This window comes from Budorcas taxicolor, chromosome 11, assembly GCF_023091745.1.
Source record: "Budorcas taxicolor isolate Tak-1 chromosome 11, Takin1.1, whole genome shotgun sequence".
Taxonomy (NCBI): Eukaryota; Metazoa; Chordata; class Mammalia; order Artiodactyla; family Bovidae; genus Budorcas; species Budorcas taxicolor.
The window spans coordinates 73395508-73419503 of NC_068920.1; the positions used below are offsets into that span (position 1 = coordinate 73395508).

General features: G+C 45.9%; 1 protein-coding gene across 1 annotated transcript; it reads left to right on the plus strand.

Moving 5' to 3' along the window:
* Positions 1-582: 582 nt before the first annotated feature.
* FIGLA (folliculogenesis specific bHLH transcription factor) lies at positions 583-6758 on the plus strand. Its single transcript, XM_052649786.1, has 3 exons — positions 583-858; positions 4780-4932; positions 6534-6758. Exons 1-3 carry the CDS (start codon positions 583-585, stop codon positions 6756-6758), a joined length of 654 nt encoding a protein of 217 aa, XP_052505746.1.
* The last annotated feature ends 17238 nt before the right edge of the window (positions 6759-23996 follow it).

Sequence of the window (23996 nt, forward strand, 5' to 3'; positions counted from 1 at the left end):
GGAGATGCAGAACCTTGTGTTACTGCTCTTGCAACTCATATATTTCAAAATGAATTTTTAAAAAAGTTGTCTGTGCATCCACCAAATTTTTTTCCTGGTAAACGTATATGTCCTCATGTTTATTTGCCTACACATGTATACATATATGGCTTTCCAGATGGTGCTGGTGGTATAAAGAACCCATCTGCCAGTGCAGGAGACTTAAAGAGTTCGATCCCTGGGTCGGAAAGATTCCCTGGAGGAGGGCATGACAACCCACGCCAGTATTCTTGCCTGGAGAATCCCAGGGACAGAGGAGCCTGGCAGGCTACAGGCCATAGTGTCGCAGAGTCAGACGACTGAAGCGACTCGCATACACGCATACGTGTATCCAGTAGCTCAGGCCCCGACTCAGATTGGTTAAATCAGAATGTGAGGGACTGGCACCCCAGCAGGTGTTTTTAAAAACTTCCCAGGTGACTCCGATATGCCCCAGATTTGCGGGCCAGCGCTGCAGTCCAGGCGTCAGGGGAATCACGTGAGGAGTTTGTTAAATTGAGGGTCCCGGAGCCGCTTCCCCGGGGCAGGCAGGTGCGCAAGGGGATGTCGGCAGGAGCCCGGGGCCCCGCCCCCGAGGGGCCCAGGCGCCCCCGGGGAAGGCCCAGCTGCCCGCCGCCCCCGCGCTCAGCCATGGACGCCGCGCCCGAGCTCCTGAGGGTCCCGCCGGCCGAGCTGCTGGACGACGTGCTGCGGGAGCAGTTCGGGCCGCTGCCCCAGCAGGCCACCATCTGCCGGCTCAAGCGGCTGCCGTCGTCCACCCAGGACGTGCAGTTGGTGCTGGAGCGGCGGCGCGTGGCCAACGCCAAAGAGCGCGAGCGGGTGAGTTCAGGCCGGCCCCGCTGGGTCCCCGCGCCGGAACCCGGCCGCCTTCCTCCAGGCTCCCCCCAGACCCGCCACCCACTTCAGACACCTAGGGGGCCCGGGAAGCCCACCTCCCGCTTGGGGGCCCGGAGCGGCTGGGACCTCCGGGGGCCGCCCGGCTGCCCTCCACCCGCGCGGGGCTGGCGCCTCACCTGCGACCCACCTGGAGCCGAGCAGGAAGCCGCTCTGGGAGGCCGAGGGGAACCCCGACCGCTTCAGAAACGCCTCCCGCTGGCAGGTGCTTTAAACCCTCGGAGGCGGCAGGGCGCTGCCCTCTCCCGACCTCCTGCGCTGAGGGGTGCTTGGGGCCCCCTTTTCCCTTTACCCAGATGGGGCGTGGGACAGGCGACCTAATGGAAGTTACTCTTTTCCTTACTTTCAACGAAGAATTTAAACAACGTCTCGGTGTGCACCCAGACTCCCGCTCAACTCCCAGGCAGGAGACTGAAAGCGGCTGTTTCCAGCGGCTGTTTCCCATCTGGCGGGTGCGCGGCAAATCACCCCCCCGGATGGTCCGGCGGGCGGAGTCGGAGCGCCACCTACTGGCATTTCCCTCTCAGTATTTCTAACTAAACTCAGACCCCAAGCGTGTCAAATTCGGTCTCTTTTGCCGTCTTTGGGTTGCCCGGCTGCAGAGAGGATCTGAGAGCCGGAAGGCTGAGAGGTGGAAGAGGGAGGCGCACATTCTGACCTGGAACTCGAGGAGGATGCTCTTCGATGCCCTGCTGGGGGTGTTCATGCACACTCCTGGACCCTTTAGTAACGTAGCTCCAGTCAATCAACTCGGAGCTCTATTTGGGCTCAGGTGTGAGGAAAAAGAACCCAGTGGGTGCAGAAGACATCAGGGAAATTTGGGAGCCCTTTATGATAACCCTGTGATCTGATGTGTTGGTGTGGTTCTCGAATAAGGTTCTGTTCCTGTATTTGGCATTTTAAGTTGAGCTTTCCCCACCAGGAAGGAATTGCTTTCTGCAGAGAATCAGGCCTGGTGTCATTCACTATTTTAAAACTAATGACCTCATTCTTCTCTATAATGATGAAATTAGTACACCTGGAAGATAGGGAAATGACTAAACAGGGAATGGAAACACTCACAGTGCAACTATAACTACCATGAACTGTCATTCTTGTTATATCTTCCTGGTCTTTTTCCTACTTATATTTGTGCATATATGTGTGTGTGCTAAGTCGCTTCAGTCGTGTCCAACCCTTTGTGACCCCATGTACTGTAGCCCGTCAGGCTCCTGTGTCCATGGAATTCTCCAGGCAAGAATATTGGAGTGGGTTGCATGCCCTTTTCCAGGGGACCTTCCTGACCAATGTATCAGACCTGGGTCTCTTACATCTCCTGCAATGGGAGGCAGATTCTTTACCACTGTTGTCACCTGGGAAGCATATATATATACATATAATTTTATAAAATTGTGATCACTTAGTATCAAGATTGCCAGGAGAAATATCAATAACCTCAGATATGCAGATGAAACCATCCTTATGGCAGAAAGTGAAGAGGAACTAAAAAGCCTATTGATGAAAATGAAAGAGGAGAGTGAAAAAGTTGGCTTAAAGCTCAACATTCAGAAAAGGAAGATCATGGCATCTGGTCCCATCACTTCATGGGAAATAGATGGGAAAACAGTGTCAGACTTTATTTTTTGGGGCTCCAAAATCACTGCAGATGGTGACTGCAGCCATGAAATTAAAAGACGCTTGCTCCTTGGAAGAAAAGTTATGACCAAGCTGGACAGCATATTCAAAAGCAGAGACATTACTTTGCCAGCAAAGGTCCATCTAGTCAAGGCTATGGTTTTTCCTGTGGTCATGTATGGATGTGAGAGTTGGACTGTGAAGAAAGCTGAGCACCAAAGAATTGATGCTTTTGAACTGTGGTATTGGAGAAGACTCTTGAGAGTCCCTTGGACTGCAAGGAGATCCAACCAGTCCATCCTAAAGGAGATCAGTCGTGTTCATTGGAAGGACTGATGCTGAAGCTGAAACTCAATACTTTGGCCACCTCATGCGAAGAGTAGTTGACTCATTGGAAAAGACCCTGATGCTGGGAGGGATTGGGGGCAGGAGGAGAAGGGGACGACAGAGGATGAGATGGCTGGATGGCATCACCGACTCAGTGGACATGAGTTTGAGTGAACTCTTGGAGTTGGTGATGGACAGGGAGGCCTGGCATGCTGTGATTCATGGGGTGGCAAAGAGTTGGACATGACTGAGTGAGTGAACTGAGTATATATTTTTGTGCTTTTTTTCACTTAACATTATAAAGAACATTTCCTTATATTCCTAAGCAGAACAGCTTTTGACTTTATAGTCCAACATATAGACTGCTTATCCAGCCTCCTAGTGTTGGGCATATATGCTTTTTTGCAGCTTTTTACTGGTACAAAGATCTATGTCCATGTCTGATAATTGCTTTCCAACAAAACATTAGACGTAGAATTGCTGGGACATAAGTAGTCTCGTGCCTTTTGATACAGGTTGCCCAGTTGCTTTCTGGAAAAGTTTATTAATTAATGTGTATCCCCTTTTAGAGGCTATTGGACGGTTCCCTTTTTCCATCCTAATGCTGGGTATGATAAAAATGTTGCCAGCTTGGTACACAAAAAATGGTATCCAATTTCTGCTTTATTTTTTGTATTTTTAAATTGGAAGATAATTGCTTTACAATGTTTGTGTTGGTTTCTGCTGTAAATCGGTATGAATCAGCTATAAGTATACATGGACTTCCCTGGTGGCCCAGACGGTAAAGCGTCTGTCTACAATGCGGGAGACCTGGGTTTGATCCCTGGGTTGGGAAGATTCCCTGGAGAAGGAAATGGCAACCCACTCCAGGACTCTTGCCTAGAAAATCCCACGGATGGAGGAGCCTGGTGTCCATGGGGTTACAGAGTATACATATATCCCCTCCCTCTTGAGCCTTCCTCCTACCCATAATTTCTATTTTAGTCTGCAGTTCTTTGATGATTAAAGTTTGATATTTCATAAGTTCATCGGTTATCATATTCTGCTGTGAATGGCCTGTGTTCATTGTCCAATTTGATGTGGAGTAGGAGGGAGCTCTCAATATAAGTGAGTGGTTTCCTGTGTAGAGCCAGTTCTTCAAGGGCCTGTTTCCCCGACGGCGGTGGAGTGGGTGGTGTGATAATGAGCATTCCAGGCCTCCAGAGCCAAGAAATTAGACCCTGAAGATTAAGAAAAGTACTTCATTCTACCTTTCAAGTCTCACCAATATGCAGACTCTCTGGACTCTAATACTGGACTATATCATCAACTCAGTTTGGAATGAGGTTGAAGAATGGTTGGCACAGTACTTGAATAGACAAGTGTTTGTACATTTTACTCATTATCGTCGATGCAACTTACTGAGGACTTTCTATGTGCCGGGGGAAATATTTGATGTGTAATTATGTTCCTTAATCAGCTACACCACTACAAGGTGAGGATTTTCCACTTTGCAAATAAACCAAGGCTTGGTAATATGAAGTGTCCTACACTCTTTTGTAAAGCCAAATGGTAGAGTTGGATTTTAATCTTTAAGAGCTTTAATCCTTAAGACACTCAGAGCATTTAGCTACTACCCGGACTGCCTCTGCTTTGCAGCGGGGATGCTCTCAGAGGAAGAGGCCAGCATGGACCTCGACACCCTTTCCAGTCCACCCAGCCCTAGTGCCAGGCTCATGCCGCTCCCGCTCCCCTTGCCAGGGACTGCACTGCAGTGGAGCGGCAGTGCTTGGGCGTGAGTCTGTACGGCCTCATGGCTCAGACAAGAGAGCTGCGGAAACGAACCCTCACCACCACCTTCTGTAGTCTGGGGAGATGCCTTACAGATTAGCTTCCTGTGTGTCACTGTGCCTTCTTCCTTTCCAGATAAAAAATCTCAACCATGGTTTGGCCAAACTGAAGGCACTGGTGCCATTTCTTCCCCAAAACAGGAAGCCTAGCAAAGTTGATATCCTCAGAGGTGCAACTGAATACATACAAGTTCTCAGTGATATTTTGGAAGAAGCCAAAGACTCTGAGGTAAAGGTTTTAAGAAGTTAGAACAATGACACTCGCCGTTTATTGAGCTCTTTCTAGGTGCAGGCCAACTTCTGCGTCTGTGCTAGTGAGTTTATACAACCCTCTGACCTAGCACGGATGCTGCTTTTACCGAGGAAGAAACCAAATACAGGTAAAGGTCCCACAGCTAAGCACTGTCAGGACTGGAGTCTGAATCTAGGTCTGTGTGAGCTTTGGAGTCAAGTTCTGACCATCTGTATCCTTCCTGTCACTGTCCAGAGCCTCTAGCTCTGATTTGCTTAGCCTTTGATGGGACTCTGATAGCAGAGACATGAGAGGAGGGTCCCTAAAGCCACTCTGTGGCAGTGCTGTTCTTCAGCAGAATACACATCAGACAGGAAGTGCAGAAAGGAAGAGGGTGTCCTTTGGGAGAGGCCCTCCCTGGGGGTCAGCCCTGCTGGAGAGCTCATTGATCTCCTTTGATGCCAATCTCATGGGATTTTGTGACCATTCAGTGGGACTACATAGGTGACCCTGCTTTGTAAACTGTGAAGCCCTGTAATGTGACCACTATTCCTGGGACATATAGGTCAAGGGTCTTCATCAGTGGGAGGTGTGAGCTGGATTCATGAGCTCATTCCACGGAGAGGCAAATTTGGAAGGCCTGAAAAGGTATTTGTCATCAGAGGAGCTAAGATATGAAGAGAGAAAAGGCCTTAGAAATGAGCCCTAAGGAACAGGAGAAGGAGGGGCTATCAGAGAGGGGCAGATGGAGAAGCAAGATGGGACCCTACAATTAGGGAGGGGGAATCTTGGGGATCCAAGTGTGGGAAATTGTGCAAGAAGCTATAGGTGGGGCCAGGAAGACAACCAGGCACAGCACGTGAAGGATAGGAGTGGGCTGGAGGCCAGCCTTTGGTGAGTTGATGGTATGTTATTGGTAAATATCTGAAACCCTAACAGAGGGAAGTGGCAAGCTTCAAGTCCATTCAATCTGAAAGTCTGAGACTGGAAAGAGGCTCGAAAGGGATGGAGGAACAATGACAATTGTTAGATCAATGAAGGTCTTTTCTAATTAGCAATGCGATCCTGTTTAGGGACTGAAGAGGACAGATAGCAGAGAGAAGAGAAATATACTCAGGAACAGAAATAGACAAATGCTTAGTGGTACATTTTAGATTCTTCCTCTTGTCCGCTAGTCCTATTTATGTGACGACTGGGAGGATACATTCTGCACTGGTAGCGGGGATGGATTGTCCTGATGGACAGACTGGATGGCTGGGTTGTAGAGTGGTTGCAATATTTGCACAGATGCAGACGGCTGCATTAGTTTTTCCTTGCATGTGAATCGCCTAATATAAGTGCTTTGTTTGGTGCTACATAAAATACAGAATCTGTTCCATGCTATAATCTTTTTAATGTAGTTTCCAGTCACACAACATTTTAAGGTTATAGTAGAATAGAAACCAGTGTGCTGAGCAATGATTTTTCTTTCCATAATAACTTAAGCATTGCTCTCATCACTTAAATAAAATTTCATAGGTTAAAACTTTGAAATATATTGGCTTAAATAGTCAAAATCTGTCCTATTATACTGTTTGACAACTAAATATGGTTTCTAGAAACGAGACCCCGATCATCAGAGCTATGGCAGCAATACTTCTGAGCCACATACATCCTCAGCTAGAGAGCTATCGAGAATTATACAACGTGCCGGCTGTGCTATGGGCTTGAAGAATGAAAAGGAAGGGTCCTGGGCAGATGGTGGCAGTGGTGAGTTGGCACATACTTGTCGCCAGAGGGCAGTGTCTACGATGGGAATTCTCTCCCAAGGAGGAGTCTGGTAAAGTGTTTGTTCTTGAATAGTTATGTTGATATCCAAAAACTCATAAGACATCCCTTGGGCATGAGGTATTAAAACATGATTGAAGCAAGATCACTGTGTGAAAACACCTAGGTGGGCAGGTGAGTTTGCTAGTTTGAAAGATCTATTATTATGTTCCAAGTGCATTGGAAAGTAGTTCAAGGGGAAGCCAGCTCCTCCAGGATCACCCTGTACAGACCTAAGCTTAATTTTATATGAGCCTGATTAATATGTCAAAAGGTTTTCTGGATTCTGAGGTCTCCAGAAAAATAAGTAGCTTGCCCTTCATAAAGCGGCATGGTGATCCCATGTACACATGTGCACACTCAGGGGCACATTTATTTTTAAACTGACCTTGTTGCAAAGTCAGAGCAACAAGTTTTCTATAATAACAAAGGAGTTTATTGAAATATCATTGCTTATTACTTTGCCAAACTAAAGAAACTGTTGGAAGGAGCAGCCTGTTTTTCTCCAAGTCTAGGAAGTGGAGGTTTTGCTCTTGTTGTGTCTCAGTGTTACATAGATAAGACCCTTTGTTCCATTATTGCTACAGAAACAAGAAAGGCTTGCAGAAATCTGGAAGTAAGCAAGTTGCTTAGTGCGGTATAAGGAACAGTGCGGGCTACGGAGTAAGAAGTGATGGTTGGTTGTGGGAGCTGGTTTAGGAGAGCAGTTGAGTGGTGGCTCTGGAGACAGAATGCTGAGGTTCAAACCCTGGTTTTACCACTTGTTGGTGTGACCTTGAGTGAGTTGCTGATGTTTTCCAACCCTCAGTTTCCCCATCTGTAGATTGGGAATGATAATTGCACCTAGGTAAGGTACCTGTGAGGGTCAAATGACAGCACGTCAGTGGAGTGTCTAACACAGTACCTGGCATGTCAGCGTTCGCTTGGCCTCTATGGGGTCGGCTGGCCCCGCCGTGAGCCCCCGGTATTGACTGCTGAGCAGTCAACAGCGGGCCCCAGGCGTCGCGGCTCTGTGGCTGGCACCAGTGCTTCGCTCTGGTTTGAGGTCTGACAGACTTTCTGCTGATTGGCTGGCCTCATTTCTGATCTGATGACTGTTTTCTAAGGATTCTACTTGGGCACATGCTCAGTCTAGATATTCCAGTTTTGGCCACTTGAGATTTAAAACTTCCCCTCTCCCGTCAACTTTTAAGAGACAGAATTCCTCTTGCTACTACATGAGCTGATAGGGAATGACTAAGAACAAAGGAAAGAGTGAACTGAAGCTTGAACCCAACTGCCTACGTGAATAACAGTAACACTTCCACAAATGTGGTTTTCACGTGTTAGGTGTTAAGGCAAGAATCTTGCTTGCATTTAATCTTCGCTGGTCCTTGTCAGGTAGGCATCACCAAGTCATTCTCGTGGTGAGATACCTGACTGGCTGGTCCTTCCTGCTAGTTCCCTTGGGCCTGGTACAGAGCAGGCCTATGTGCCCTGCATTGCAAGGCGGATTCTTAACTCTGGACCACCAGGGAAATGCCATCACCATCATCCTTTGGTCACTTCCCTTCTGACAAAAGATGGTCCAAGCTCAAACATCTTGTACTTTTCCAGCCGCAGCCTTGGAATCAACCTTTTATCAAGGACATCCAGTGGGTAGCTCACCTCCCACCTCCTCCCATCACGATGTCATCTCCTCCCTCTGTGGCTCCTCTCCTTGGGTTTTAGCACCTGAAGTTGGTTTGCTAGAGCTGCAAAGCACACAGACCAAGTGACTTAAAGAGCACACATTTGTTTTTTACAGTTCTGGAGGCTGGAAGTCTTACAGCTGAGGTGTTGGCAAGCTTGTTTTCTTCTGGCCTCTCTCCTTGGCTTGAGATGGCCTTGCCTCAGTGTGGGCTTGCCCCTGATGTCTATGTGTCCAAATTTCCTCCTCTTATAAGGACAACAGTCAGATTGGATTAGGGCCCACCCTAATGGCCTCTTTTTAACTTAATCACCTCTTTAAAGGTCCTAAGTCCAAATACAGTCCCAGGTACTGGGGGCTGGGACTTCCACATACGTTTTGGGGGCCACGGTTCAGTCCATAACAACACCTGTGACAGGCTGCCCCATCCACAGGAACCCTCTCCAGGAGGGATAGAGATAAAAGGGCCAAGGAAACAAAGCTCAGGTTGGCCTTGATTTCCTGAAGAATCCTCATCAGGGAGTATTCTGCTTTACCTGAAAGGGCAACTGCTAATACATAGGGTTTCAGGATCCGGTCAGATACCCTAACTGGAGATATGCGGACAGCCAGTGTGGCTCACTGGACTGAAATGTCCATGTGGGGCTCAGGAACTGGGAGGCAGGTCTCCTCCAACTTCAGTCTGCAGAAGCACCACCCACTTTTTCCACTCTTGGAGCAGATCTCTGAGGAGTGGAATCTGGTGCTTGGCAGAGATTGGCACCTGGGGAGACTTGGGGCTGGGGTCAGAAGAAGCTGTGCCAGATGAACAACATTGTTGAGGCCAGAGCCCTAGTGAAGCACACAAGAATCTCCTGATGGCAGGGAGGGAGGAGGTGAGCTGCTCGGGCCAGAGCAGCTTCACTTGGGAGTGAATCAGCAAGTGCTTGTGTGTGTGGATGAGGGGACGTGGCCACGTGAAGCCACAGCATCTGGCCTTGGGAGGGAGAGGGATTAATGTCAAGGTCCAAGGGAGGCTTGTTTAAACTGAGCTTTCAAGGTATAGCATTTTACTGTTTGGGGATTAGACTGGGTGGGATGATGTTCACTAACCCACCACTGTTTATTTCTTCTGTTTGTCACTGATGGATGTGCCTTAGGAATTTCACATGAGGCAAAGCTCTGAATGTTGCTCAGTTTCCTGTAATCCTGTAGAGACTGTGTCCCTGGACAAAGTCCACCCTCAGTGTGGAAGTGAGATACCAGTTGTGCTGGGGTCCTAGGGGCTCTGGAAAGGGATACATGTGTGAACATAAGTGTCCGTTATGGGATCTGGATGTGCCGCCATCCTGCACATCTCAATTTTGGTCTCTCATAGGAGCAGTCCTTGGAAAGAGTTTCTGAGAGAAACAAGCCTGGTGGGTGGTAGATTTCCTCAACCCACCCCCCACCCGCTGCAGGTTGTGGTAATCTGTGCGTGAAATTAACCCCTGGGGACATTTCTTCTAATAGCAATTTAAGCTCTGAAATCAGATAGTCTGGCTACTTGGGATGGATTTATTAGCATCCTGGGAAGGCACTGAAGTGTCTATTGTTCTATTTCAATCTCATTGTTTACCCCAGATAGTGGCAACATGTGATAGCAAAGGTCCCACACAGCACCACAGCAGTGGGGATAGTGGGCAGGAGGGTCTAGGCTTTTCCTTGGGAGGCACGTTTATCTTCCCCAGTGCTCACTGGTGTCCTAGCGGGCATATGCAGATGAGTTTAGTCAGCAGAATATTTTAAAAAGTTGAACTTCCCTTTTGAGGGGGTGGGTGCTCTTTGGTTTGTCAGTCCCCACCCCCTCTTACTGCATCTCCATGTAGGCATTTAATTTTTGCAGATCAGGGGTACTGAGCTCATAAGGAAAGCTGCACAAGTGGTTGCATTTAGCTCTGGGATGCTATTGTGTCCTCAACTTTGGAGGTTTAGAGGTTGGTAGTAGTAAAGAACCTGCCTGCCAATGCAGGAAATAGAAGAGACATGGGTTTGATCCCTGGGACGGGAAGAAACCCTGGAGGAAGGCATGGCAACCCACTCCAGCGTTCTTGCCTGGAGAATCCCTTGTACAGAGGGGCCTGGTGTGCTATGGTCCATAGGGTTGCAAAGAGTCAGACGCGACTGAAGTGATATGAATGCTAGTCATTCTCTCTGGAACTTCGGTGAGGTGAGATGAGGCATGTAGGAGAGCATCCATCTAACTTTGGAGTTATGCCACCTCTGTTCGAGTCGTCCCCAGGCTGCCGCTACTGAGGAAGAGATCCAGCCGGAACCTGGGAAGACTTATTTTTAAATTACTTTTTATTGGAGTATAGTTGCTTTACAATTTTGTGTTAGATTTTACTGTATAGACTCAGCCGTACATATCCATATATCCCCTTTCGGACTTCCTTCCCATTCAGGTCACCACAGTGCATTACGTTGAGTTCCCTGTGCTACACAGTGTCTTATTTCCAAGGAAGACTCTTTTAAAATAATTTTAAAAAAATTTAATTGGAGGATAACTACAACATTGTGGTTTTTGCCATACATTGACATGAATCGGCCACGGTGCACATGAGTCCCCCGGTTCTGAACCCCCTCCCACCTCCCTCCCCACCCCATCGCTCTGGGTTGTCCCAGAGCACCAGCTTTGAGTGCCCTGCTTCATGCATTGAACTTGCACTGGGCATCTATTTCCCATATGGCAATATGCATGTTTCAATGCTCTTCTCTCAAATCATCCCACCCTCGCCTTCTCCCACTGAGTCCAAAAGTCTGTTCTTTATGTCTGTGTCTCCTTTGCTGCCCTGCATGTAGGATCGTCATTACCGTCTTTCTAAATTCTATATATATATATATATATGCATTAATATGCTGTATTTTTGGTGTGTTTCTTTCTGACTTACTTCACTCTGTATAATAGGCTCCAGTTTCATCCACCTCATTAGAGCTGACTCAAACACATTCTTTTTTATAGCTGAGTAATATTCCATTGTGTATATGTATCACAACTTCCTTATCCATTCATCTGCGGATGAATATCTAGGTTGATTCCATGTCCTAGCTATTATTGTAAACAGTGCTGCAGTGAACACTGGGGTACATGTGTCTCTTTCAATTCTGATTTCCAAGGAAGACTTTTAAGGCCCAATCTGATCAGGTAAGAAGAAAATATTACAGGAAAGACATAGTCTCATTTATTTATGAAAATAAAGAGAGGGAGATGTCTTTTGTTGGAACTTGGATTTTCCCGTGGGGATAAAAGATTGAAGCAGTCGTGGAAGCGGGTTTTGTCTGTGTGTGTGCAGGTGAGCACATGGACATGAAGCCTGGTGTGTTTGAGGAGATCTATAGCTGTTACGTGCCTCTGAGTCTGTCAGTGAGCTTAGCATCTTCTGAGAAAGCCAGTAATTTCTGTTTCTCTGACATATCGTGGGCATGGTGGTTAAATTAATTAAGGTAATTTCTTATCTATTCTTATGAACTTCTTAAGGTTTTTTATACTTTTTTTTTGGCTGCGCTGGGTCTTAGTTGCGGCACGTGGGATCTTTTGTTAACTGTGGCATGTGAACTACTTAATTGCGGCCTATGGGATCTAGTTCCCTGACGAGGGATCGAACCTGGCCCCCTGCACTGGGAGTGTGGAATCTTAGCCACTGGACTGCCAGGGAAATCTCATTTATATGAGTTCTATGAAAGGTCCATCTCATTGGTCCCACATGAATGTGGGAGACAGTGACAGGAATTGGATGGAAGGGTCTCTCAAAGACCCTTTGCTGGGAGGATCCTGAGAGGCAGAGCATCTCTGACCTGCTGTGGGACCTCCCTGGGTCAGCTGTGGATCAGCAGAAAACCACCAAATGCTCCGGCCACGTGAGCCAGCCCCTGAGGGAGGTCAGTGGATCCTCCCAGCCGCCACCTTGCCCCTGTTCTAACCCTGGGCTCTGCAGAGCACATCAGGGATAAAACAGACTCCAGAGACATGGTGTTCCTGGCAGATCTGCCAGGAGGAGGGTAAAGGGATTAGAAACGCCACACAATTATTTTTCGGAACTCTTCAGTCCTCTTTGGCTCATTCTCTTCCTTTTGGGATGAGTTTTCGCTCCAGGAATTGTCCTTGCGGCAGCTCTTGTGTAGAAGACAGGCCTGGATGCCTGGCTCACTGGGGTGCTCTGAGGTGAGAGGAACCGTGGGGCAGAGTCCCCCAAGCATCATGCTGCTCGGGCCAGGTCCCCAAGGGAGGAGACATGGGGCTTAGTGGCCAGAGCCCTGCTTACTCTAAAGAGCTTCGTTTACTGGAAGAATCATCTGTATGGTTCTCCCTCAGACATGAGACAGTGAGGCTATCTTCTGAACAAGACTGGATTCTGATCTTGGGGTCCTGGCTGGACTTTTACTAACTGAAGTAGTATAAGCAATTAGAGTACAGTTTAGATGGGCAAAAAGGCCATTTTACTTCCTACACTGTTCTCCACTTGTGGTGGGAAAACTCTCTATCTTGCTCTATGAAGGTCTATCTTCTTTGAGTAAACACTGAATTGGTTCCATGTTCGAAATGTTCCCTTTGGGGACTCCTGTGCCTCTAAGCCTTCTCCCTCCTCCCTGTCCTCCTCCGGTACAGTGAGGAGCGTGTACAGCATGGGGGTTGCAGTGAGAGCACTCCTGTGTGTTCTCCACCTCTGACCCATCTAATCCTCTGGCCCTGGTCTTGGGTGTGGTTGGGCTGACATTGGCTGTGGGTGTCCATGGCCCCCCGTGGCTTCTCTGCTCTAAGTGACGCCGTCTAGAACCCAGGCCTCTTTACATCCTCCTGGCTTCCTACTCCCAGATGGGCTATGTGGCTGCCCTCAGGTCTATGGTCCTGAAGATGCCCCTCAGCCAGTGCTCACCCACTCCTCTGAGATGCTGTATCCTGAGACGTGGATACAGATCCTTGCTTTCTTCAGACTCTACTTTGCCTCTGGAACCGTCCCCCGTCCCTGGGTCAAAGCCCAGGATGGCATAGTACAGGGGCCCTTCCCGGGGATCAGGTGGCTTCCAGATGCTGACCCATCCCCCCGAATAGCTGCTTCCTCCTGTTTCAATTTCATCTCCATTTTCAGTTGTAGGAAGTCTTCCCATATCATATCTTGCCTCCTCTCTGCTCTGTGACTACTGGGTGAGCAGCCATCTGGGCTCTGCCCACCAGAGCTGTCCCTTTGAGCAAAGTTGGCCTCTTTCCAACAAGAGCCTTGCTCTTCAGATTATTGTGAAGCTTGGAACTGAACTTGAAGAAGCTCAGTGAATGAGGACTTCTGGTCTGGTGCCTATCTGCTTCTCCCCTCCCCGTCACCCCACCACCCAGCCTTGACTCAGCTGGGGAAGAAAAGTACACCAGATAATGTGTCAGATTATAGGGCTACACAACCACCAGCAGGAAGACCTGCCTTATTAAAGTTGCTGGACAGCAGGCTGGATTTTATTCCTCAGACCACCCTCTTCTTGGACCTTCCAACTCCTTAACTTAGATGAGCCCAGCATTTTTAAGTGAACTGTGACACTAAGCATCAATAAACTTCAAGTTTTTGTATTCCAGTACTTAAATATTACATTCCTGGAATTTTCCAGCTAACTTTAAACTAAGACAATGATCTATAATACACTGAACTGTAGGCTGATAAAATGAAACTATCCTTTAACCCTCTAGGTGAACGCAGTAATCCATGAACTTGTCTTCTAGCTTTAGAACATTCTGGTTGTGTAAAAAGTTAAAAATTTTAAAAATAAAACTTCTAAAGCTAAATTTGAACTCTAAAAAAGAAAGTTGATGACATGTATCATGGAAAGACTTGCTTAAGATCAGAAAAAATTGATACTTATTTTGTGCCAGGCACTATTCCTGGCAGTTTATACCTAATAATCTATTTAATTTTCATAACCACCCTGTAAGGTACAAACAACTATGTCCATTTTACATGTCATGAAGCTAAGAAATAAAGTTAAGTCACCCTACATCCAGTGAGTGGACAAAGGGTTGGGGTTGGGAGATGTGGGAAATAGTCTTAAACCTTTTAATGGCCTTTCATTCTAACAAAGATCACCCTTTAATTGTAAATAAGTGGGCTAGGAAGTAAATAAATGCTTTTTTAAAGCTAAATTAAAGACTTTGATTACAGTTTCTGAACTGTCTGATCACAATTTGGGTGTCTTTATTTTTTAAACTCATGGATGTAAGTTGAGACTTCAGAAAATTGAGAAGACCAAGGTTATCTTACGATCTTAAAAAAGCCGCAGAAATATACTATTGATACTATGCTTGCAAAATTTTTCCTATGAATTAATAAATTATAAGGTATATAACATTGTATATATTTTTAATTATTCTATCATTGACATGTTACAGCTTACCATATAGTCTTTATAACAAGTTTTAATGGTCCATTAAATTATCCATGGGATGATCTTCTAATTGTTTTGGACATTTGTTTTCAGTTTTTTGTTCTCAACCTGATGTATTTAGTTCTTTTTGTATTTTATTTTGTTTTTAGGATAGATTCCCCATAGAACTGAGTCACAGGTAGGTATAATCTATGACTTACTGCATAGTGCCAATTTATAATGCCACCAGCTCACAAAAGTGCAGAGTCTGTAATATCTTTGCCAACAATGAGATCGATTAAAATGATAAGAGTTTTAATGAGCAAAAAATGGTATCTTTAAACATCTTTGATTACTAATTAATTCTTAACTTCTTGTTTGTTTTGAATTGTTTCTATCTTTTGGCCCTTTACAATGAGCTCTCTTCTGTTTCAGGTTCCCTCAAGTATGAAAAGTGAAAAGGCTGGCCCAGGGCTACCTTCTACAGACAAATAAATGCAGTTGTAAAAGTTTTAGAGTCTCCTTTTTTCTTAAATTGTCATAATTCAAAGAGTGACAATTACCCTTTAAATGTCCTTGACAATCACAAAGCTACTTGACTCTGCTTTCTCAATTCCATTCCCCCAGCTAAGGCCATGTGGCCCCTCTGTGCAGGTTTAGACACACAAGCGCCTGGAGCACAGAGGCAGACTTCATAGCGACTGCTCACAGAGACCTAGCACTTAATAAATGGGCCTCTTCTCCAACTCGTCTTGTGGTAACTTGTTCTCATCATGATTCTGCAGGAGAGGCACAATGACCCCTGCTTTACAGATGGAGAAACTGAAGCACAAAAAAATGGATAGTCCACGTAGGCTCCCATAACACAGACCACAGACTGGGTGGCTTAGCGGAAGTTTATTTCTCACACTTCTGGAAGCTGGGAAGACCAAGCTCAAAGCCTAAAGGGTTTAGTTTGCTTCCCCTGGCTTGCTGACAGTTTCTTTCTCCCTGTCCTCTGTGCAAGGTGAGCGAGCACTCAGGCTCTGGTCTCTCTTCCTCTTATAAGAATACCAATCCTATCAGATTAAGGCCCCACCCTTTTTTACAAAATTTATTTTTAATTGGAGGATAGTTTCTTTGCAATGAAGGCCCCACCCTTACAACCTCATTTAACCTTAATGATCTAAAAGCCCTGTTTCTGAGTACAGTCACAGTGAAGAGTAGGGCTTCAATGTATGAATTTTGGTCATCATTCTATGACATGCTTTCTGGAGTGAAGAACACTCCCAGAGGAAAGAAGTGTTAGGGAATGTTGTCTTAGAGGAGTAAACATCAGGTGTAGCTAGATGGCAGTCATTTCCAGAGTGCAATTAAGCAAGAAAGAAAGGGAGAGCAAACATCTGTAGGTTGAATGAGTGGAGAGAATGAGGGTTGGATAAAGGCTTCCCTAGTGGCTCAGCAGTCTTGAAAACTTTAGAAAAGAATTGCTGGCAGTGAGGGAGACCTGGGTTTGATCCCTAGGTTGGGAAGATCTCCTGGAGAAGGGAAAGGCTACCCATTCCAGTATTCTGGCCTGGAGAATTCCATGGACTATATAGTCCATGGGGTTGCAAAGAGTCGGACACGACTGAGCGACTTTCACTTTCAAGGGCTAACATAATGGGGGGCCTCAACTAGTTTCTTCCACATAATCCCATTTCTTTTCTTGGCCTCTGCTGAGATGGTTAAATCTATAAGTTGCATCCGTGAGCTCTTAATCAAACAATCGTTCACCTACACCCTTAGGGCTCTCTTCAGAGCAACCTTTCTCACTTTTTTTTCTAAAGTCTGATTCCTTTTTAACAATTCTTTAATTCATCTCTCACCTCGTGTGTTTACTATAAGCAGTAAGGAGGACCCAGGTTGCACCTTTGATGCTTTGCCTAAAAGTCTCCTCTGCTAAGTATCCAAGGTCATTATTTGCAAGTTCTATCTTTGACAAACACTAGAATAAAATTTAGCCAAGTTGCTTGCACTTTATAGTAAGAATTGCCTTTCCTCTGGAGTCTGGGGCCTCTCCACACCAATCATATATGGTTCCACTTCCCTCTGTGTGGTTTTCCCCTCGTGTGGATGGGGTTATGGTTGCTGGTGGCCTTGTTTTAATCAGTAAAAATGAAACTGAGCAGGACCCTGTGGACCACCTGGGCATGGTAGCCTTTCTGTGTCCCCTGTTTCTTGTGGGGAACAGACTCCAGCCTCCTGGACCTTCCCTGACTTCCTAGGGCATATTAAAACAGCTGGTAACCAGGGAAGGGGGGGGATGCAGGGAGAGAGGAGGAGCAGTCAAGAAACTACTGCAGCCTTGGGGCAGGGTCCTGGTTCCACCTCAAGGGACACACATAGCAGTATCTTTCAGCTCTTTATAGAACTAAAGCCCAACAAATGGAAGATGTTAGCATTCTTCATTCCAATCCCAAAGAAAGGCAATGCCAAAGAATTTTCAAACTATTGCACCTCTGTGTTCATTTCACATGTTAGCAAGGCCATACTCAAAATCCTTCAAGCTAGGCTTCCATAGTGTATGAACCAAGAACTTCCAGGTATATAAGCTGGATTTAGAAAAGGCAGAGGATCCAGAGATCAAACTGCCAACATCTGCTGGATCATCAAAAAAGCAAGGGAATTCCAGAAAAACGTCTGCTTCATTGACTACTCAGAAGTCTTTGACTGTGTGGATCACAACAAACTGGAAAATTCTTCAAGAGATGGGAATACCAGACCACCTGACCTGCCTTCTGAGAAACCTGTATGCAGGTCGAGAAGCAACAGCTAGAACCAGACATGGAACAATGGACTGGCTCCACATTGGGAAGGGAGTATGTCAAGGTTGTCTATTGTCATCTTGCTTATTTAACTTATGCACAGAGTACATCATACAAAGTGCCGGACTGGAAGAATCACAAGCTGGAATTAAGATTGCCAAGAGAAATATCAACAACCTCAGATATGCAGATACCACTCTAATGGCAGACAGCAAAGAGAAACTAAAGAGTCTAGTGATGAGGGTGAAAGAGGAGAGTGAAAAAGCTTGCCTAAAACTCAGCATTCAAAAAACGAAGATCATGGCATCACTTCATGGCAAATAGATGGGGAAAAAGTGACAGATTTTAGTTTCTTGTGCTCCAAAATCATTGTGGATGGTTACTGCAGCCACAAAATTAAAAGATGCTTGCTCCTTGGAAGAAAAGATATGATAAATCTAGGCAGTGTGTTAAAAAGCAGAGACATCATTTTGCCAGCAAAGGTCTGTCTAGTCAAAGCTATGATTTTTCCAATAGTCATGTATGGATGGGCCTCCCAGGTGGCACTAGTGGTAAAAAAAAACCCCACCTGCTGATGCAGGAGACACAAGAGACATGGGTTCAATCCATGGGTTGGGAAGATCCCCTGGAGAAGGGCTTGGCAACCCACTCCAGTATTCCTGCCTGGAGAACCCCATGGATAAAGGAGCCTGGCAGGCTACAGTCCATAGTGTCACAAAGAGTCAGACACAACTGAAAAGACTTAGCACACATGTATTGCACACATGTACAGATGTGAGGGTTGGACCACAAAGAAGGCTGAGTACCAAAGAATTGATGCTTTCGATTACAGTGCTGGAGAAGACTCTTGAGGGTCCCTTGGCTAGCAAGGAGGTCAAACCCGTCAATCCTAAAGAAAATCAACCCTGAATATTCTATGGAAGGACTGATGCTAAAGCTCCAATAATCTGGCCACCTGATGTGAAGAGCCAACTCACTGGAGAAGACCCTGATGCTGGGAAAGACTGAAGGCATGAGGAGAAGGGAATGACAGAGGATCAGATGGTTGGGTGGCATCACCTACTCAATGGACACGAGTTTGAGCAAACTCCAGGAGATAGTGACGGACAAGAAAGCCTGGCGTGCTGCAGTCCATGGAGTCACAAAGAGTTGGGCATGACTTAGCAACTGAATACCACAGCATTCTTTATACCAGAGAAGACCACCTGAGGCCAGACTGAAGGAACTAGAGAAATTCATCAAGATTACCTGAAATTAGAGAGGAGCAGGCCCTGCACACAACTTAATCTTGTCAGCAGCCCTACCTTTGAACTATTGCTGTAAAACTCCTCACTAAATCCTCCTGGTTTGGGACACATTATTTTGGAGGAGCAGGAGCTGACTGTGTCACCCTTTGCCTGGCAAAACAATAAAGCTATTATTTTCTGCTTCAAGCAAAACTCTGTCTCCAAGATTTAATTTGACACTGGTGCATAGAGGCAGAGGTTGCCAACCCAGGAATCGAACCCAGGTCTCCTGCACTGCAGGCAAAACCGTTACCAACTGAGCTATAAGGGAAGCCAGTAAGTACTTTAACTTGTCCCATTTGGTCTCCATGACAACCCTGGGTGGTTGAAGACTTGTTTCTGGGGCTGCTGTGACAAAGTACTACAGACTAGGGGGCTTGAACCACAGAAATTCATCTGAGATCAAGAGATGGAGGTGTCAGCAGTTGTTTTCTTGATGCCTCTCTCCTTGGCTGTAGACGACTGTTTCCTCCCCGTGTTAGTCTGTATGCACATTTCCTCTTCTTAAAAAGGCAGCACCCTATTGGATTAAGACTCACTCCTGTGGCTCAACTGGTAAAGAATCTGTCTGCAATGCTGGAGACCTGGGTTTGATCCCTGGATTGGGAAGATCCCCTGGAGAAGGCAAAAGCTACCCACTCCAATATTCTAGCCTGGAGAATTTCATGGACTGTATAATCCATGGTGTCGCAAAAATTCACACACGACTGAGTGACTTTCACTTTCATACAACCTAGTTTTAGATCTTAATTATTTCATTAATTTATCTCATTGTCTCTTTGAAGACCCTAACACCCAAAACAGTCACATTCTGAGGTACTAAGGCTTAGCATTTTAACACAGGAATTTGGGGGCACAAATCAGCCGAAGAATTGATGCTTTTGAACTGTGGTGTTGGAGAAGACTCTTGAGAGTCCCTTGGACTGTAAGGAGATCCAACCAGTCCATCCTGAAGGAGATCAACCCTGGGATTTCTTTGGAAGGACTGATGCTAAAGCTGAAGGTCCAGTACTTTGGCCACCTCATGCGAAGAGTTGACTCATTGGAGAAGACTCTGATGCTGGGAGGGATTGGGGGCAGGAGGAGAAGGGGACGACTGAGGATGAGATGGCTGGATGGCATCATGGACTCGATGGACGTGAGTCTGAGTGAACTCCGGGAGATGGTGATGGACAGGGAGGCCTGGCGTGCTGCGATTCATGGGGTCGCAAAGAGTCGGACACGACTGAGCGACCGAACTGAACTGAAGGCTTAGCATTTTAACACAGGAATTTGGGGGCACAAGTCAACCCATACAAGAGGGCAAGTGCTGTTACCATCAGTTTATAGCTTGGCCCTAAGGTCAGAGTCTTACCTGAAGTCACACAGTCTATGGGACCAAGATTGGCATCCCATGCCCTGCACCCCCAGGTTCATTCTCTTTACACAGCAGGCTTCAGCAACAGGGCTGGCTGAACTTGCTCTTGTTGGGAGAGTGTTGTCTTCAAGAGATCTAGACTTAGAATTTACCATTGATCTTGCTTTAAAAGCACCGTCTTCCCTGCTCTCTTCTACCTTAAATTCAATTTCTCTAAAAGTAGGCCATAATTTATAGCTTATTTGGGAGGCAACTCCAGGAAACACCAGTCGAGGAGTGGGAAAATTATATAGAGAAGAAAAGCCAGACTATAAAAGCTGCACGCTGAGCAGCGATGCTGTGGGCATGACTGAGTGAGGGGCTCAGGCATGCTGGGAGACGGTGCACAGCGTGCCTCAGAGGGGTCCTCCCCACACTTATGGAGCAGGGAGTCGGCCTCTTCATCTGCTAACTCCTGATGGTCACTTGTTGAGAGCCGATTCTCTGGGGTGTCCATTCCTCCAGCACCCCCAGCATGCTCTGGAGAAGGCAACTGATAGAATGCCTAAAGTGCTAAAGAGAGCGCTAAAGTCCTAGATTAGTTATCTATCGCTGAGCAACACAGGACCCTAAACTTTGCAGCTTAAAATAACACATTTATTATAACAGTTTCTGTGGGTCAGAAGTTGTGCTTGGGCATGACTTAGCTGAGCCCTCTGCTTCAAGGTTTCTCTCAGGCAGAAATAAAGGTGTCAGTCTGGGCTGGGGTCTCAGCTGAAGGCTTGGCTGGGGAAGGGCCTGTTTTCAAGTTGATGGGATTATCAACAGAATTCATTTCCTCCAGGATGTTTGGGCTGATGGCCTCAGTTTCTAGCTTTTTATTTTTTGCCAGATATCACCCTTGGTTCCTTGCCATGTAGGTCTGTTAGACACAGCAGGTGTCTGTTACACTGCCAACCACTCTCTTTACAAGTTACTGCTGGTTAGAAACATTTTCATCAAGAGAATAGAAGATTAGAAATAATTATATTGCATATCAGTTAGAAAGTCTAATTTTATCAGGCTACTGGAGGCTATCCAAATGTAATTTTCTGGGTCTGTCATGGAGTCTCCTATATTTTTCTCTTCCTTGTTAAAAGCCAGGCATCTTGAGCTTTCTGCAAGTGAGAACTTGGAATTCTGATGATACCTGATGGAGCCAAGTAGTTCTGGTTCCCTTTGTTGGATTTCAAAGTGAATTTGGAATTGAGTGAGAACTTCTGGAACTTCAACTAAAATTTCCATACAGGCTATTTATATGGAAATTAATACAATGAAGTCTTGTTTGAAGTCGGACATTTGAACTAGCACTCATCATATTCAGATGCCATCTGGGAGAAAGTGGAGGGTGTTTTTTTGTTTGTTTTTCAGATTCTATGATGGCTAGAAGAGCAGAATCAAAGCAGATCTTTTTTTTTAAATTTTGGTGGGTGGAAGGAGAGTGAATCAGCTTTGTGGACTTTCAGTTCAGTTGCTCAGTCGTGTCCGACTCTTTGCAACCCCATGAATCGCAGCACGCCAGGCCTCCCTGTCCATCACCATCTCCCGGAGTTCACTCAGACTCACGTCCATCGAGTCCATGATGCCATCCAGCCTTCTCATCCTCGGTCATACCCTTCTTCCCCTGCTCCCAATCCCTCCCAGCATCAGAGTCTTCTCCAGTGAGTCAACTCTTCGCATGAGGTGGCCAAAGTACTGGACCTTCAGCTTTAGCATCAGTCCTTCCAAAGAAATCCCAGGGTTGATCTCCTTCAGAATGGACTGGTTGGATCTCCTTACAGTCCAAGGGACTCTCAACAGTCTTCTCCAACACCACAGTTCAAAAGCATCAATTCTTTGGCGCTCAGCCTTCTTCACAGTCCAACTCTCACATCCATACATGACCACAGGAAAAACCATACATAGCCTTGACTAGAAGGACCTTAGTCAGTAAAATAATGTCTCTGCTTTTGAATATACTATCTAGGTTGGTCATAACTTTTCTTCCAAGGAGTAAGTGTCTTTTAATTTCATGGCTGCAGTCACCATCTGCAGTGATTTTGGAGCCGCCCAAAATAAAGTCTGACACTGTTTCCACTGTTTCCCCATCTATTTCCCATGAAGTGATGGGACTGGATGCCATGATATTTGTTTTCTGAATGTTGAGCTTTAAGCCAACTTTTTCGCTCTCCTCTTTCACTTTCATCAAGAGGCTTTTTAGCTCCTCTTCACTTTCTGCCATAAGGGTGGTGTCATCGGCATATCTGAGGTTATTGATATTTCTCCCGGCAATCTTGATTCCAGCTTGTGCTTCTTCCAGTCCAGCATGTCTCATGATGTACTCTGCATAGAAGTTAAATAAGCAGGGTGACAATATACAGCCTTGACATACTCCTTTTCCTATTTGGAACCAGTCTGTTGTTCCATGTCCAGTTCTAACTGTTGCTTCCTGACCTGCATACAGATTTCTCAAGAGGCAGGTCAGGTGGTCTGGTATTCTCATCTCTTTAAGAATTTTCCACAGTTTATTGTGATCCACACAGTCAAAGGCTCTGGCATAGTCAATCAAGCAGAAATAGATGTTTTTCTGGAACTCTTTTGCTTATTCCATGATCCAGCGGATGTTGGCAATTTGATCTCTGGTTCCTCTGCCTTTTTAAAACCAGCTTGAACATCAGGGAGTTCAGGGTTCACGTATTGCTGAAGCCTGGCTTGGAGAATTTTGAGCATTACTTTACTAGCATGTGAGATGAGTGCAACTGTGTGGAAGTTTGAACATTCTTTTGCATTGCCTTTATTTGGAATTGGAATGAAAACTGAGCTTTTGCAGTCCTGTGGCCCCTGCTGAGTTTTCCACATTTGCTGGCATATTGAGTGCAGCACTTTCACAGCATCATCTTTCAGGATTTGAAACAGCTCAACTGCAATTCCATCACCTCCACTAGCTTTGTTCGTAGTGATGCTTTCTAAGGCCCACTTGACTTCACATTCTAAGATGTCTGGCTCTAGATTAGTGATCACATCATCATGATTATCTGGGTCATGAAGATCTTTTTTTGTACAGTTCTTCTGTGTATTCTTGCCACCTCTTCTTAATATCTTCTGCTTCTGTTTGGTCCAGACCATTTCTGTCCTTTATTGAGCCCATCTTTGCATGAAATTTTCCCTTGGTATCTCTAATTTTCTTGAAGAGATCTCTAGTCTTTCCCATTCTGTTCTTTTCCTCTATTTCTTTGCATTGATCACTGAAGAAGGCTTTCTTATCTCTTCTTGCTGTTCTTTGGAACTCTGCATTCAGATGCTTTTATCTTTCCTTTTCTCCTTTGCTTTTCACCTCTGTTCTTTTCACACCTATTTGTAAGGCCTCCCCAGACAGCCATTTTGCTTTTTTGCATTTCTTTTCCATGGGGATGGTCTTGATCCCTGTCTCCTGTACAATGTCACGAACCTCAGTCCATAGTTCATCAGGCACTCTATCTATCAGATCTAGGCCCTTAAATCTATTTCTCACTTCCACTGTATAATCATAAGGGATTTGATTTAGGTCATACCTGAATGGTCTAGAGGTTTTCCCTATTTTCTTCAATTGAGTCTGAATTTGGCAATAAGGAGTTCATGATCTGAGCCACAGTCAGCTCCTGGTCCTGTTTTTGTTGACTGTATAGAGCTTCTCCATCTTTGGCTGCAAAGAATATGATCAGTCTGATTTTGGTGTTGACCATCTGGTGATGTCCATGTGTAGAGTCTTCTCTTGTATTGTTGGAAGAGGGTATTTGCTATGACCAGTGCATTTTCTTGGC